This window comes from Sebastes fasciatus, chromosome 16 (genome assembly GCF_043250625.1).
Source record: "Sebastes fasciatus isolate fSebFas1 chromosome 16, fSebFas1.pri, whole genome shotgun sequence".
In the NCBI taxonomy this organism is placed as follows: domain Eukaryota; kingdom Metazoa; phylum Chordata; class Actinopteri; order Perciformes; family Sebastidae; genus Sebastes; species Sebastes fasciatus.
Window position 1 is genome coordinate 8,456,940 of NC_133810.1, and position 14,585 is coordinate 8,471,524.

At 39.8% G+C, this 14,585-nt stretch overlaps 1 protein-coding gene across 3 annotated transcripts in view; it reads left to right on the top strand.

The window, feature by feature from the left end:
• The first annotated feature begins 1,145 nt into the window (after nt 1-1,145).
• The window catches only part of acsl6 (acyl-CoA synthetase long chain family member 6), a 48,971-nt gene continuing 35,531 nt past the window's right edge, over nt 1,146-14,585 (top strand). The window contains exon 1 of one of the 3 annotated variants that reach the window (XM_074610684.1): nt 1,146-1,389. In XM_074610684.1, coding sequence (XP_074466785.1) covers nt 1,344-1,389 — 46 coding nt within the window. In that variant the 5' untranslated portion in view covers nt 1,146-1,343. Of the gene's footprint in view, nt 1,390-6,124; nt 6,316-13,841; nt 13,914-14,585 lie in introns of those variants that run through there. The other 2 variants (XM_074610685.1, XM_074610686.1) reach the window with 2 other exon arrangements.

A 14,585-nucleotide genomic window follows, 5' to 3' on the forward strand; every position in this document is an offset into this window, starting at 1 on the left:
ACGAAAACACAACGATCCTTGTAGTTTAAGGTGATTATACACTAATGAAAACACAGTTATGAATATTATATTCCATTTCTGCAAATAGATCCCCCTGAAATGTTACACACTGTTCCTTTAAATAGTTTTTGATGCCTTCACATACCGGGTTGAACCTGCTGGAGATAACAGGATGAAAAATGTAATCACTTTAAATGTAACCACTGAAGTGCCAGCGAGCCAAACAGCGATCTCCCAATGCTATATTATTATTATTATTATTATCACTATTATTATTATTATTATTATTAATAATAATATTATCATTATTATTATTATTATTATTTATTTATTTTTATTATCATCATTGTTATATTGTATATATTCTGTGTTTTTTTGTTTTTATTTAATTATTTTAATTATTATTATTATTATCATTATCATTACCATTATTATTATTATTATTATTATTATTATTATTATTATTATTATATTGTATAAATTCTGTTTTGGTTTTTTTGGTTTTTATTTAACTATTTTATATTCATATTTATTTTTTTATTTTATTTTATTTTTTGTGGGGGGTGGTTGTCCTATCTGTGTCTCATCCCTGCTGCCACTCACGCACCCTCTGTCGGCCCTTCTCAAGGTTACTTTAGTTCATAGGGAGTGTCTTGTTGCACCACGTGATCCTGATGCAAAGTTACTCTGTGTCAAAGCTGCGCTCAGCTGCAGAGAGAGCTGCATGGTGTGATGTAGCCTATACATACAATAGAACAAAAACAACATCTCCTCCAATAAATCATATATATTACATATATTATTTTTTTAAAGAATAGAATAAAAATACTCATAAACATGCAGGCTTTATACTAACAAAGCTTCTCATTGTATGTCTTTTTTTAACAAGAAATTCATTTATGGCTTTTATAGGAAGGATTTGACAGAATTTTCATTATTATTATTTTTACAATAAATATATAAGGATTAAAAGAGTGTGCATCCAGACTAGACATTTCATCCTCAGTAACCTTGACGTCCATCACCATCTTCCATCCGACCTTATTATAAGCCCTCCCATGGTGGTGTCTGCCATTGCATCAGCCAACTAGGTGAAGGAGGAAGGATGCTTGGATAGTTTGTTTTCTCCACATTACAAACCTGCTGGACATCACCATATCCTGCTGTGGTCTGCCTCGCATATATTGTCTCTCACCCTCCTCCTCCTCTTCCTCCTCTTCCTCCTCCTCCTCCTCTTCCTCCTTAATCTCCCAGATTGTCGGCGACTTGCTGCAGTCGATGCTGCAGTTTTGAGCCGCTCCTGCAACCGGCTGACAACAGCTGACTGACTCGATGAGAAAGACATGCTCGCATTCGTTTTGGTCTCTGGGTCGCTCTGGATTATATTAGGTGAGTTTTTGATTTCATTCATTTTTTTATGATTTATCATCTAGACGGGGTTATTATCGGCGATGCACCTGTCTCTCTGGCTCGAGCTGAGGCGCATTGTGTGTCATCCACTGCCGGCTTTTCTCATGCATCAGGGCTGTGGCATTTTGGATGCTTTTTTGCAGAAACCGTCGAGCGTTTAATCCAACTCTATTGCTGCAGTTAATGCAGTTTTGCTCAATGCAAAACGTACCAGTTTTAGCAGCTTGGATCTCCTGCTCCATGCAGGGTTATTAGCTCAACGATGGAGAGGATGCATCCAGGTTACCTTTAATAATCAGGTACAGTATACGGGGTGGCCATGAGGCTCAATGCATGTAGGTCATTCTGCACATTTTACGCGTCGAAGTGTGTATGCTTTATGTTGAAAATGCAAGCTTTAAAGGTTGTCCCCTATAAGCCAAACTGGATGTGCATTTTGAGGCCGACCAGCTGCTAAGGTCGTGTGACATTGTGTGCGTAGAAACCGGACACACGTCATTCATAAAACCCCTATCAGATCAGTAAATATCTCTGCACAGCCTCCTGGTGCAGCTGGTGCTTACACCAAATATCCATCCCCCCTATGTGCTTTTTATTTAATACTAAACATGTATATATGCCAGGAAGCCGGTTGTGAAAGTCAGCATTTTTTTGTCTGTGGATGTCCTCCGCCATGCCTCAGTGATGGAGGGAGGGAGGATGAGGAGGATGAGGAAGGATGACGTCACACGGACGCGTGTGATTGGACGGAGCTGTCCAGGAGACAGAGGGTGCTGAACTCCTGCTGCGGCCTACCGGCAAACACAGCCATGCTCCATCCAGGGTTACACACAGAGGGGTTCAGGGTCCAGAGACACGGTGGTTGACCTCTATAGGAGTCTTTAATAACCTCTGCTAGAAGAGGTTTTTTGCCAAAGATATAATCCCTCTGGAGCTGTGTTTGAGTTGTGTTGCAGAGCAGATTAGAGGCGTTGGAAGGCACGATACTGCAGCTTTTATGTGTCATGAAAGAAACAGTGTAAATGCTCAGTGAAGGATGTTTTTAATGGATGTGACAGTAGATTACAACAAGGCTAATGTTATTATGTATCCCTCCGCCAAAGAGTATAGGGCAGCAGCTGCACTGCATGGCTGCTATAAGCAGTGGTGTAATTTACTTATATTGTACAATTGTGAGGTACTTGTACTTTACTTAAGTATTTCCATTTTATGCTACTTTATACTCCACTAAATCTCAGAGGGGAAATTATTGTACCTTTACTTCACATCATTTATTTTACAGCTGGATTTCTTTTGATTTTATAAACAAAACATATGATTTCTACAGTGTGGTATTGTTACTTTTACTGAAGTAAAGCATCTAAGTACTTCTTCCACCACTGATCATGTTATAAAAGAAACAGTGTAAATGATTTTTTTAATGGATGTGACAGTAGATTACAACAAGGCTAATGGTAAAGTGTAATTATGTATTCCTCCGCCGAAGAGTATAGTAAATGGTAAATGGACTTGGACGGCGCTTTTCTAGTCTTCCGACCACTCAAAGCACTTTACACTACATGTCAGCATTCACCCATACATTCATACACTGATGGCAGAGGCTGCTAAGGTGCCAACTTTGCCCATCAGGATCTAATCTAAATACTCATTCACACAGCAATTTGGGGTTAAGTGTCTTGCTCAAGGACACATCGACATGTGACCCAGAGCAGCCGGGAATCGAACCACCGACCTTCACAACCTGCTCTACCCTCTGAGCCATAGCCACCCTTATAGGGCAGCAGCTGCACAGCATGGATGCTAAGCAGTGGTGGAAATTAACAAAATGTATTTACTCAAGTACTCTACTTATGTACAATTTGTACTTAACTTGAGTATTTCGATTTTTTGCTACTTTATACTTCTACTCATCTAAATCTCAGAGGGAAATATTGTGCTTTTTACTTCACTGCATTTATTTGACAACTGGTTTTACTTTGATTTTACAAACAAAACAAATGATCAACTTAAACATGATGCATTTTTATATATTAGAGGACCACATCCGTGGGAGAACCCCTGAAGCCCCCCCCCAAAAAACATTTCTTTAATCTTGTAGCACAGGATAATAACATATTATCTTGTGTTCATGAGATAAAAAAACATATAATCATCTGGGACCTTGAAGTTTCTATGATTAAAAACTCAGATAGGGCCATTTTGCATATTGACGACTTTTGATTTTGAGTACAGAGTATTTTTACAGTGTGGTATTGTTACTTGAAGTAAGGCATCTGAGTACTTCTTCCACCACTGTTGCTAAGTGACAAACAACCAGTAACAGTTGGGAATTTGTTTGGTGCATTCATATTAAAATCTGCTGTTACAGGGTTGTTGCATATTTAATAACCCAGCAGCGAATCAGAATCGAGGCCCAAAGTTATTTAAAACAGACAAAATATACAACACGGTGACTCTTAAGAGGGCCCCTTTGGGAGATTCATTCATGACACCTTTAACCTGTCAGCACATCCACAGCCACCCTGCTGCTCCTCATTATAAATAATTAATTTTAATCACCATCGAGTGCAGCCCCACACAGAGTGTAAACCTATTCTTTTTCCCTCCTCAATATTTGATTAAAAGGTCGGTGTTGGCGGAGTCGCCCCACCCTTTGGATTGGAAACAATCATGTTTTAGTATTCAGGCATGGTCGCTCCTCTGTCTTTTTGTCATTCAACAACTTTTTCAAATTACAGGTGGAGGGAGGGAGTCGGAGGGAGTGTGAAAATGTTGAAAATTAAAGAAACACTGCATGACTGCATAATCTGACGGAATAACTGTTGAGCGTTGCCTGCTGCGTAATAAATGCCTGTCATTGAGTGTTAGCAGTTATGAGGCAAGACAAATTCCTGTAGTCACATGTCTGAGAAGTGTTTGTTTTTCTTATTCCGACTTCAATCGCATGTCAAGGTAGTGATTTTAAGGTCACATGTACACTACTTTAAAGTCTCCGTCCTGATGTAATCAATAATCTCAGCCAGTCTGGGTGCTTTCAGATCCACATGGCAGCTCTTCCTCTGAGTGGCTTTCTGCTGTCTCAGCATTCAGTGCATCCTCGTCCTCATAGTGTGGGATGTTGTTGGGCAGTAATGGCTCAGAATAAAGTGCTGAACCAGGCCTGTCTGCTTATCACAAGTTGTTCTTTTATAGATCAGGCTTCAGAGTAAAGCACAATGCTGTCCTTGTTTGGTTTGTGTTACTTGTCCTGCTCCTTTGGGTTGACCGTAGAAAACCCTCCAAGAAGCCTTTTTTTAGTCCTAAAATTAGATTTCGGTCCGGCCACTATTCTGTCTTTCAGAGGTTTTAGCAGGTTCAGTCTTGAAGCTAGATTGTCGCAAAAATGTTTAAAATCTCATTAAGATTGTATCGTGACTTAAGTATGGTGATAATATCGTATCGTGTGGCCTCTGGTGATTCCCACTCCTAGCCGTTAGCCTGGTGGTTGTCAACCCTTTTTGACTCATGTCCGTTAAAAGGAAGTAGTGCTCACAAAAGCCCCATGACAGGATGTGCATGCACAGTAGTGAGCAAAGTCAGGTTGAACTGTTGGTCAAAGGATTTAACATTTCCAGCATTAATTACAAAAATAAGATAAGATAATAACAGATAAATGAGTAAAATTAATATGTTTTACTCTGCCCCATAAATCTATGACCCTGAAACAATCCCCCTGTGGCCCATTAGGGGTCCCAACCCCCCAGTTTGAAACCCCAAAGGCCTACCTTCACTCTCATTTTGATAGTCAAATCAAACTGGGAGCAGCCTCGTTTAGTGTCGCTGTGTGTAATTTGTTTAAATATCAACTGTTCAAGCACAAGTGTCTATTTGCATGTGTATTGTGTGTGTCACTATGCCAGTGAGTGCCTTTAGTGAAGGAGAAGAGGAGCGTGTTTAGGGAGGGGGAGGGTGTCGGAGAGAGAGAGAGAGAGAGAGAGAGAGAGAGAGAGTGGTGGAGGGAGGGGTGGGTGGGTGTGGTGAGAGCGTCTGTCGAGCTGAGAGTGGTGTGATACGGAGGCCAGCCAGGCCCAAACTAGGCCAAAACGCATCTCACTGACTTCCTCTTGCTTGCCTCAGCTTAATCTGGCCGGTGGCAATGGGAAGGTAATCACTAGTTTGCAATAGGGTGATGTGATATATCCGCCTGAGGCCCCTTAACACACCATATACACACATACACAAACACACACACACACACATTATACACAGATCACGCCTCATCGGCTGCCTGGCTGCCTCCGACGCCTTTGTAAGTGGCGCTGCCTAGACCACAGCTGCTTTAACCCTTCTGCAATTACAGTTTAGATCTTTCACCTGATTTGCTTTTTTGTTTGCTCTGTATGTCTCTTTTTACTTTTACTTTAAGTGCTGCTTTTTTTATTATATATATTCCAATTACCCATTATGTTGCACATCAATTCAGGAGGTGAAGTGGCTGTTTCGTGTGATCTTACTGTGTCTGAACAATTAAACCTCAGCGACAGCGGCAGGAAGAAGTTGTGGTTTGACTCATGGAGGAATGGCAGAGAGAGATAAGGATGAGAGAGAAGGTGCTGTGTAAGGATGATTAAGCAGTAGTGGTCAAAAAGAGGAAGCAATGGAAAAAAGAAAGATGAAAGGCATTGATGCAGCCCCGTATGTCTTTAAATAGAGCGCAGTAGTGAGGTTACTACTGGTCATCCGCCTCTGTGCTAATAGGCTGTAATCTCCCCACGCTGGACTCTAATCATTGGTGACGGCCCTCAGATGGGCCGATGGGGCGGGACTTAAGGATGCCGGGTGCTTCGTTTCCTCCACTTTAAGCCTCAGAGGTCACAGGAAGTCTAGCTGGCCCATTCACAAGCCCTCATCCCTGCATAGAAACAGGTGAATACAGTAACAAATTTAACTAACGGATATCACCATGAAACTTCCCCAGTTGATTTCTTACATTAAGACAATTATGTTTTGTATTACAAGTTTTCTGAAATGTTATGTTTAAATATGCAAAAGAGGCATTACAGAACAGAACAGAACAGAAGCCTGGTTCAAAATTATTGTTTCATGTTGTTGACATATTAGAGTCAAAGGCAGAGGGAATTTTGGATATCTCTTTTTATCACTCCATAAATCATGTTTTTAGGAATAAAATGTTCTATAAATCAGGCTATGAATGATATACTGTATGAACAAACCGTTCTGTAAAACCAGAATATAGATAATAGGGCTGACCTGAATGCTTCGAAGCCTCAAAGCTTTGACCGTTGCCATGGTAATCAACCTCTAAATCAGTATTCAAATGCTTTGTTTTTTTGTTATATATATATACTGTATATAAGTATGTAATAATAATGTATAAATCCCACAAAGCCCATGAAATAAGGAATAATCCCACAACATTATTCATTATTCGTATTAAATATGAATTATTATTATTAGTTATTGTCAGACAGATATCGCTGTTTGTTATGTGTAGAGGTGCGTATGTGTACAGTATTCAGCAGCGGCCCCTACCTTCGAATATTTCTCGCCGAAGCTTTGAAGCCCAAAAATGGTATTCGGGACAGCCCTAATAGATGGGAATGAAACTGGAAAGTTTGGTGTGTAAGTGCTGCTGAAGTGGGGATTTCTGGCTCAGAGTCGGAGAAAAACCTCATTATGAGAAAACAGGAATTTCCGTACATTTTACAAGTCACTACATATGAATAGGGTAAAAAAATAAATCGATATCACTATGACATGATTGCAAATTTCCCCACTGTGGGATTGATAAAGGAATATCCTATCTTATCTTATCTTATGATGATATCCCCAGTTGATTACTTCCATTAAGACAATTATATTTTGTATTACAAGTTTTTTAAAATAATATGTTTAAATTTGCAAATAAGGCATTATCTAATGCTAACTTTTGATGAATTTAGGAGAAATCTACAGACACAAATAGAAAAAACGCAACAGCTAAATGTGTATTTTGGATGTTTTCTTTCCGCTAGTCTGAAAGAAGACATGTTATGGAAGCAAAATAGCACAAAATCTCAAAATGTACCAGTACATGAAAATCCTTTTTGGCTGTGTCTGGCTTTGAAGCACTATAACGGTGCACCAAAATCTTTCTAATCTTCCTGAGAGAGGATGAGAAAGTGTCCTCATGACCAGGTGACATATAGACGAGGACCTACTGAATTAAACAAGCCGTGATGCAGCAGAGGGAAATCAATATTTTCACCAGTTTTGCTAACATTGTTTAAATGGACTGAATAAAGTGACTCCGCAGGTCCTCAGGGGAGCGACTATTCAGAGGCACTTTAGATGAGCCATTTGTGGGAATGTAACATGTATGAAGCCAGCCTAAAATACAGCCACTTCTGGAGCACATTTAGCTTTTTATGTGAGTGGATTCAGCTGGAAATCTGACTTTGCTCTTTGTGATTCATGTTCAAGTCAAGTGCGACATGTAAATTAAATCCTTTTGTAGAATTTTTACACCTCATTATACCCAAATGCAAACTAAGCCTTTTGTGTGAACTGATTGGCTTTAGGATCCTCAAACTCATACACTGTAGTTGATCTCGTTCCCGTTATCCATCCTAAGCTCATTCAAGCAGTCGATATGTACAGCTGTTAAGATTTCACTTGCTTGTTTCTTATCCATCTCATAGCTGAACTATTTAAGATGGCCCTTAGGATAAAGCAATGCTCAGCATGTACAAAAAGTTCAAATGTTTATTTGTTTTAACCCAGCTGTCCATGCACAGTATGAGCGCTAAATCGTCTGTAATAGATATGATAGACTTTGTATTATGCTCCCTCAGTACTGTGCACATCAGGCTTCCCGGCCAAGTGTATGTTGATGTCTCCAAACTAGACACTGATTGATGTTGCATCTGATTTTTTGAAACATTTTCATTCATCGATATTGCCAGCATTTCCCCTCCGACGTGATTCTGTTTTATCAGATAGATTAGGCCGCTTGCTGTCTTGACAGAACTCACTTTAGATTAGATTTCAATACTGATCGCGTCTCTTCATTACAGTACGTTTCAAAACATGACAGACAGATGATGTGATTGAATATCCCATGTAAAATCCTCAGGAAATTATCTATAAAGAGCATGTTATACACTAAAGCATCAGTCAATAAATATGAAGAGACAACTGAAGCTATCAAACCTGTGTGCAATATCATCGCCCTGCAGAGCCGGAGAGCTCCAGCAGACCCACAGTTTTAGACGTACGGAAGTTCTCTTTATTATATTTGTATTTTATTTAACCTCTATTTACAATGTTACATAAATGATAAAAACAGACAGAGGCAATTAAAAATAGAACATTTTACAAACAGCCAAGGGACAACAGATATAAATCTATGACGGACGGATATTGCTAAACTCTTATCAAGGCTGCCAACATTATTAAAATGATAGCCAACATTTCTCATATTTATTAAATAGACATGTATATTCTATTAATTGAAGGATATTTATATCAATATAAACTCTCTCAGCTTATGCCTATACACCATAGACTGTACAGTCTATGTTTCACACACACACACACACACACACAGATAGATACACACATATAGATACATTTGCATGACACCTCATTAGGTATGACGTCACCAACAAATGTTAAATGTAATGTTAAAATATAGTCTTAGTCAGCGCTGCATTTCAAGATAACGTTGTCTTGATTTTTCAGTCATACACACCATGGATGTATTAACAGAACCAGATACCGTTCGCTGTACTGCCATTTTCATCTGTCGTTGGCGCATGCGTACATCTAAAACTGTGGGTCTGGTCTGTGGGCCGATGAATCTCCCTTCGCGACGCGTGGCAGCACAAACTAGATGTTAACATAAATGTATAATTTAGTTGAGAAATTTGACTTTTAAATTACAGCAAAAGAAAAAAACTTAATCCGAGGTCCACTTTCAATCTTTTTCTGAACTTTCAGCCGCGCTCATGATCTTAATCAGCGGATAAAGTTGAATCAGTTGTCATGGAGATTTCTTTGTTGTCTTCAGGTTTATTGTAAGTACCAATATTGTAAGTTTACAACATTGTCTTACAATAATCTTGCTTCTTTATAGTTGTAATCTAGATCACACTGAGGGACCGTTTCCCAAACTTCCCTTCAGCAAATGTATGCATCTTTTTTTAAGTGGATCTGCACTTAGAGGGATTGCAGATTGTATCCACATCAACGATCCATCTTCCTTGAGCCAGACTCTAAAAGTCGATAACGACAGACTTGATTTTTATGGTGTGATCTCACAAATGAAACAGCAGAGAGGTCTTTGAGTTCACAAGCAGATGAAGGTCATTGTTGTTGCTGACCTGCTGTTCTTCTGTCACACAGCTGAAGCAACAATCTTTGTAGAAGGCAAAAGGGATGGACTTAAAGACCTGTATGTCTACGTGCATGTGAGTGTGTGTGTGTCCCTGGGGTGCGTTATTTAGGTTACAGGACCGAGACCAAACAGAGCCATAGGCTGTATAGTGGAGAGCAGGTTGAAACAGCTGAGCAAATGTTTATCTAAGATAGTCGTGCAAATGTAAGCGCACAACCTATCTCATAATATTAAGATACATTTTTAATTTCCTCCATCAAAAAAGGAAACTTTAAAAACTCAAATGTGTTTTTTAATCCAACTTGAGCAACTGGATATTCATCCTGAGATTGCTGAGAAAGACATTAAGGCCTAGTCCACGTGTACATGGGTATTTTTTCCACCTTCGTTCTCAAAAATATCCCGTCCACACAAGGACGGTTTTAAAAATATATCTGTCCAGACAAAAATGCAAAACACAATAGAAGCGCTGTCAAGGCCACTGGGCAGGTTGTGACACACACTCTCACACCCACACACACACCGGCTACAGGATCTGTGGTGTCATGGGAGTGTTGCATTAGATAATGGAGCAGTGATCTCCATAGTGCAATCTCACGTCTCTGTTCCTCAATATGGTGGAATGGTAACGGTAATGGTAACATTTATGAGTAAACATGTAAAAAGCTCAGTTAGCAAAGTTATTTGGCCACGTCCACCGTTCATTGATGTACTCATGCCACCGTTGCACTTTAGAGGCCCGAATGTATCTCCTCCCTTACACAGTAATGAGACAGTGTACTGAGAGTTCACCTCAGAGTACCAAAGAACCCAAATTAGGGAGAAAGACGACTCTCGAATCTGACAGGCTTTTCGTGTCATCGTGGCGTTTTTGGTTTAGAGATACTTCGAAGTAGGGGTGGGCAATATATTGAATATACTCGATGTATTGCTACATGGGTATGTGGGATGTAGTAAATGTCTATCGCAAACATATTATTTGTCACGTAATTTTTTTAAGCTGGTGGCATGAGACTCGCTTTGGCGTTTCGCTTCTCCCGGGGCACTCACTCCCTCTCACTCCTGGGCCAGGGTGTTTTGAATCTGGAGGGAAGCATTGAACCGGGAAAAAGCCTGGAGAGAGCGAAAGAAGTGAAGCACCAAAGCGAGTTTATACGTGTTGAGGTCGGAAATTGTGATGGAAGATGGCAGCCTCCACTTCAAAAACACGGTCAAACTAGCCCCCACGTTGTTTAGCTGTACCTGTATCGGCATTATGATAAGAGCATGTAAGAACTGACTTCAAAATAAAAGTCATCTTCCAGTGAACGTGATAGGCAATTTCACAGAAATTCAATAAGTCAATCAGTCAGTCATTCCGTCAGTAATAATAAAGAAATAAAACATAATAATAAATATTAAATAATAAATCAAATGAATGATAATATAAAAAAATTACAAACTGAAAATTGTAATATGAATTGTGTGAATAATTAGTCAAACTTAATAAGAATACATTTCCAAAGACCAATCTGACTTCAATATGACCGTACATCTCACAGTGTTTAGATTAGTTTGCAAGAATAATCACGCTGGTATCATCCTACGCATCAAAGGGTTAAATCAAACAGTTATATTATTTTAGAGACTATATGAAAATATTGAGATATATATATCGTATATCGCGACATAGCCTAAGACTATTGAGATAGTATTTAAAGCCCTACTTCGAAGGAGTCAGCACCTGAAATGGGACCCAGACACTGTGTATAGTGGAGGGATAATTGATTCTTTTAGACCTTTCACTGCCTCCTACGCGGCGCTCAGCCCTGCGCTACAGTCTGACATCACTTTTTGACAGGAAACATTTTCAATGAAGTGTACAGCAGAGGTTTAACTGAGTCATGAGAGGTTGGCATTAAGATTTCAACCTGTGTATAGGTCAGATTCTGCTCTGAACATCTCCTGCTCTGTCTTGTTCTCGTGTTTCATCGTTTATATCATAAGAAACTTTTCTTTAATAGCAGTGAAACAGGAAAATGTTGCCAAAAGCAGAATAGAGAGAGAGACAACGACGGGCAGTTAGACGTTTGCATCCCTCCTGGAGGCCAATTAGGTGTCTGGCAGGCTGTGGGTCTCCTGCTGCTGTGGAGCTATTTCATGGCAGGAGGATGTTGAGCGCTAGCATGTCTGTACTGTATCATTCACTATAGTTCGTTTTACCCCACAGGATTTGTTCCTGATGTTGTCCCACCGCAGCCCCATGCAAGTTTCCAAAATATGTGTTTGCACCCACACAAATGCTTTACAGATGAACAACAAAGGAAAAACAGATACTAGAACAAACAACAAGTCAAATTCAATATAAAACCAAGAGTTACTGACTCTACTGTCAAGATCTGAAGCTTGGTCGTGTGTTTGTGTCTGTATTCAACCATTGAAATGTCAAAATAGATTTTTTTTCCCAGCTCTCTGCACAGTGGTGTCAGTGGGTTATGGATGGAGTCTGTCTTTATTTAGTGCTGTTTCACCTCCTCTGCCTTTCTTTTCAAACACTGACTAATCCACTGTGGCTCTGTCACCACTGCAGCTAAGCCACATTAGCCACAACAGCAACGCTACTATCAAAGTATTCCCCAGTGATGCACAAACATTTATAGAGAACATAAAGGGCCTTCCCATTTCCCTCCTTGATTCATTTCCTCGCCTCCTCCCTAGTGTCTTTTAGTCCCGCCCACGGGAAGTGCGAGCGGAGGAGGCGAGGAAGAGACGCGAGGAGAGAGGAGTTCAGGCAGCAGGCTGCCTGAGACATCCTCGCCTCAGTGACGTCATTTTAAAGCGACGTCAATTAAATATGACGTGTGGCACAGCTGCATCATCTGTCCATTGTTTTATTTTACTGCTGTATTTTATGATCTCTGTCAGATGATCATAACGGTGCTCATGACAACTTATATATTTACTTTTAATTCAATTTACAATGTGAATGTATGGATGTCATACATTTAAAAAAATGTTATTTAACACAAACTGGGAAGGGCAGAAAGTTGGATCGCATATTTGATCGTCTTAAACAACTACTGTAGTACAACTTACAGTTACATTTGTGTAGTGCACCCGACATGGTTTGAAATTATTCCAGCGCTGATCAAATATGAATCAATATTCTGTTACTGTAATGCCTATTTCTCTCCTCAAATGTTTTCAGAAATATCTTGTAGTGTACTGTGTACTGTAGCCGGAGCACACTTTCTCATTTTACAGCTTGATTCATATTTGATCAGCGCTGCCTAGTTTGACCGTTTGATTGGAGTTTGCGAGTGATTGACAGCTGCCTCCGTTGAATGAACAACCAATAGAAAAACTCTCTCTCTCTGAAATGACCTGTGATTGGCCAAAGTCTCCCGTCAGGTTTTCTAAAGCCTGAAAACAGAGCCATGACGAGGCGCAGAAGTTTAGTTATCTCTCAGAACACTTGAATTACAATATGCTGAAAGGTTATTATGGATTTTTTGCCCAATGATGCCAAAAACATTCTGCCTACTGAAGCTTTAACTTGATGATGATCTTTAATTATGGACCATCCGAGAGCAGGGAGAGTTGTTTGTTGTTTTTTATGACACGGTTCAGCTGTTCATGTCCAGCTGGCATGACACCGACATGGAAATTATCTCGTCTGTCTGCGTGTGTTGAGCAGCCGGCCTGGCTGGTGCTCATTCATTGATCTTCCTGTCAGAGCTGCTCAGATACGTCAGCTCTAGTGTAATATGGAACAATACAATATGAGATGTAGGATATGTAGATACCGTAATGTGGAAAATGAAGTGTATGACAGGATCTCTAAAGCTGATGAATTAATGTGTGGTATGTTATTTGATTTTACCCAAACAGAAATGTATCTGGCATTGTGCACTATAGCTGGAGTACATCAAGTAATACTGTAGAACAAATCAAAACAAACAAATCAAATAGATTAAGAGACAGTGTAGAGACTGTGTTGCAATTACATGGATTACATATGAATTGATTTTGTGGGATATACACAAATTACAGTGCATTACTTTTCGTAGGTATGTCTACGAATGGTGTATGAGACCAGCCTGAACCCACAGACTCGATATCGAATGCCTCACTTAACTCTTAGAAAGTAAGTGAATAAACCCATTTCCCAAAATATGAATCTATTGCTTTAAAATGATCAATTAGTCAAAAGGTTTTTGTTATAATAACTTTATTTCCATGTTTTACATTTCTAACTTTACTTTTTAGGTATTCTCTTGTCAAAATGCCTCAGTCCACTCCCAACACCTGAAACTGTGCCAGATTATGTTTCTAATTTGTCATTTCTTTACAGTAATTAAGGCTAACTGTCGGACAGACTCCAGCCGTGCACAGTAGGCGACTCTGTGTAATCAACAGTGCAGGACATTTCATCCCAGAATTAACTTTGACATTGTAACCGCTTCCATGCCCAAAGCTGTGTTGTTTAGTTCAGAACCATCATCAAGTGGTCTCTATTATTTACTATGGCGCTCGACATTTCCCAGCACTTGAGCAGCTCTAATTCCCCGTTAACATTACTGGAACTGCGGCAACAATAAGGGGACGGCAGAAAAAGAGGAAATATCTGATGTATGCAGTAAAACCTAAAGAGAAGCAGAGAGTCCTGCGGTGTTAAAGGCACGTTACCGGTTTCAGACACAACACAGGGATCTATCTTGCTGTGGTTTTTCAGTCACAGCTGATAGTTTCTGTCTGAACTGAAACTTGAGTTCCGTTGAATAAAGAGGATTCGAGACCAAGTAGAAGTTTGGGAAAG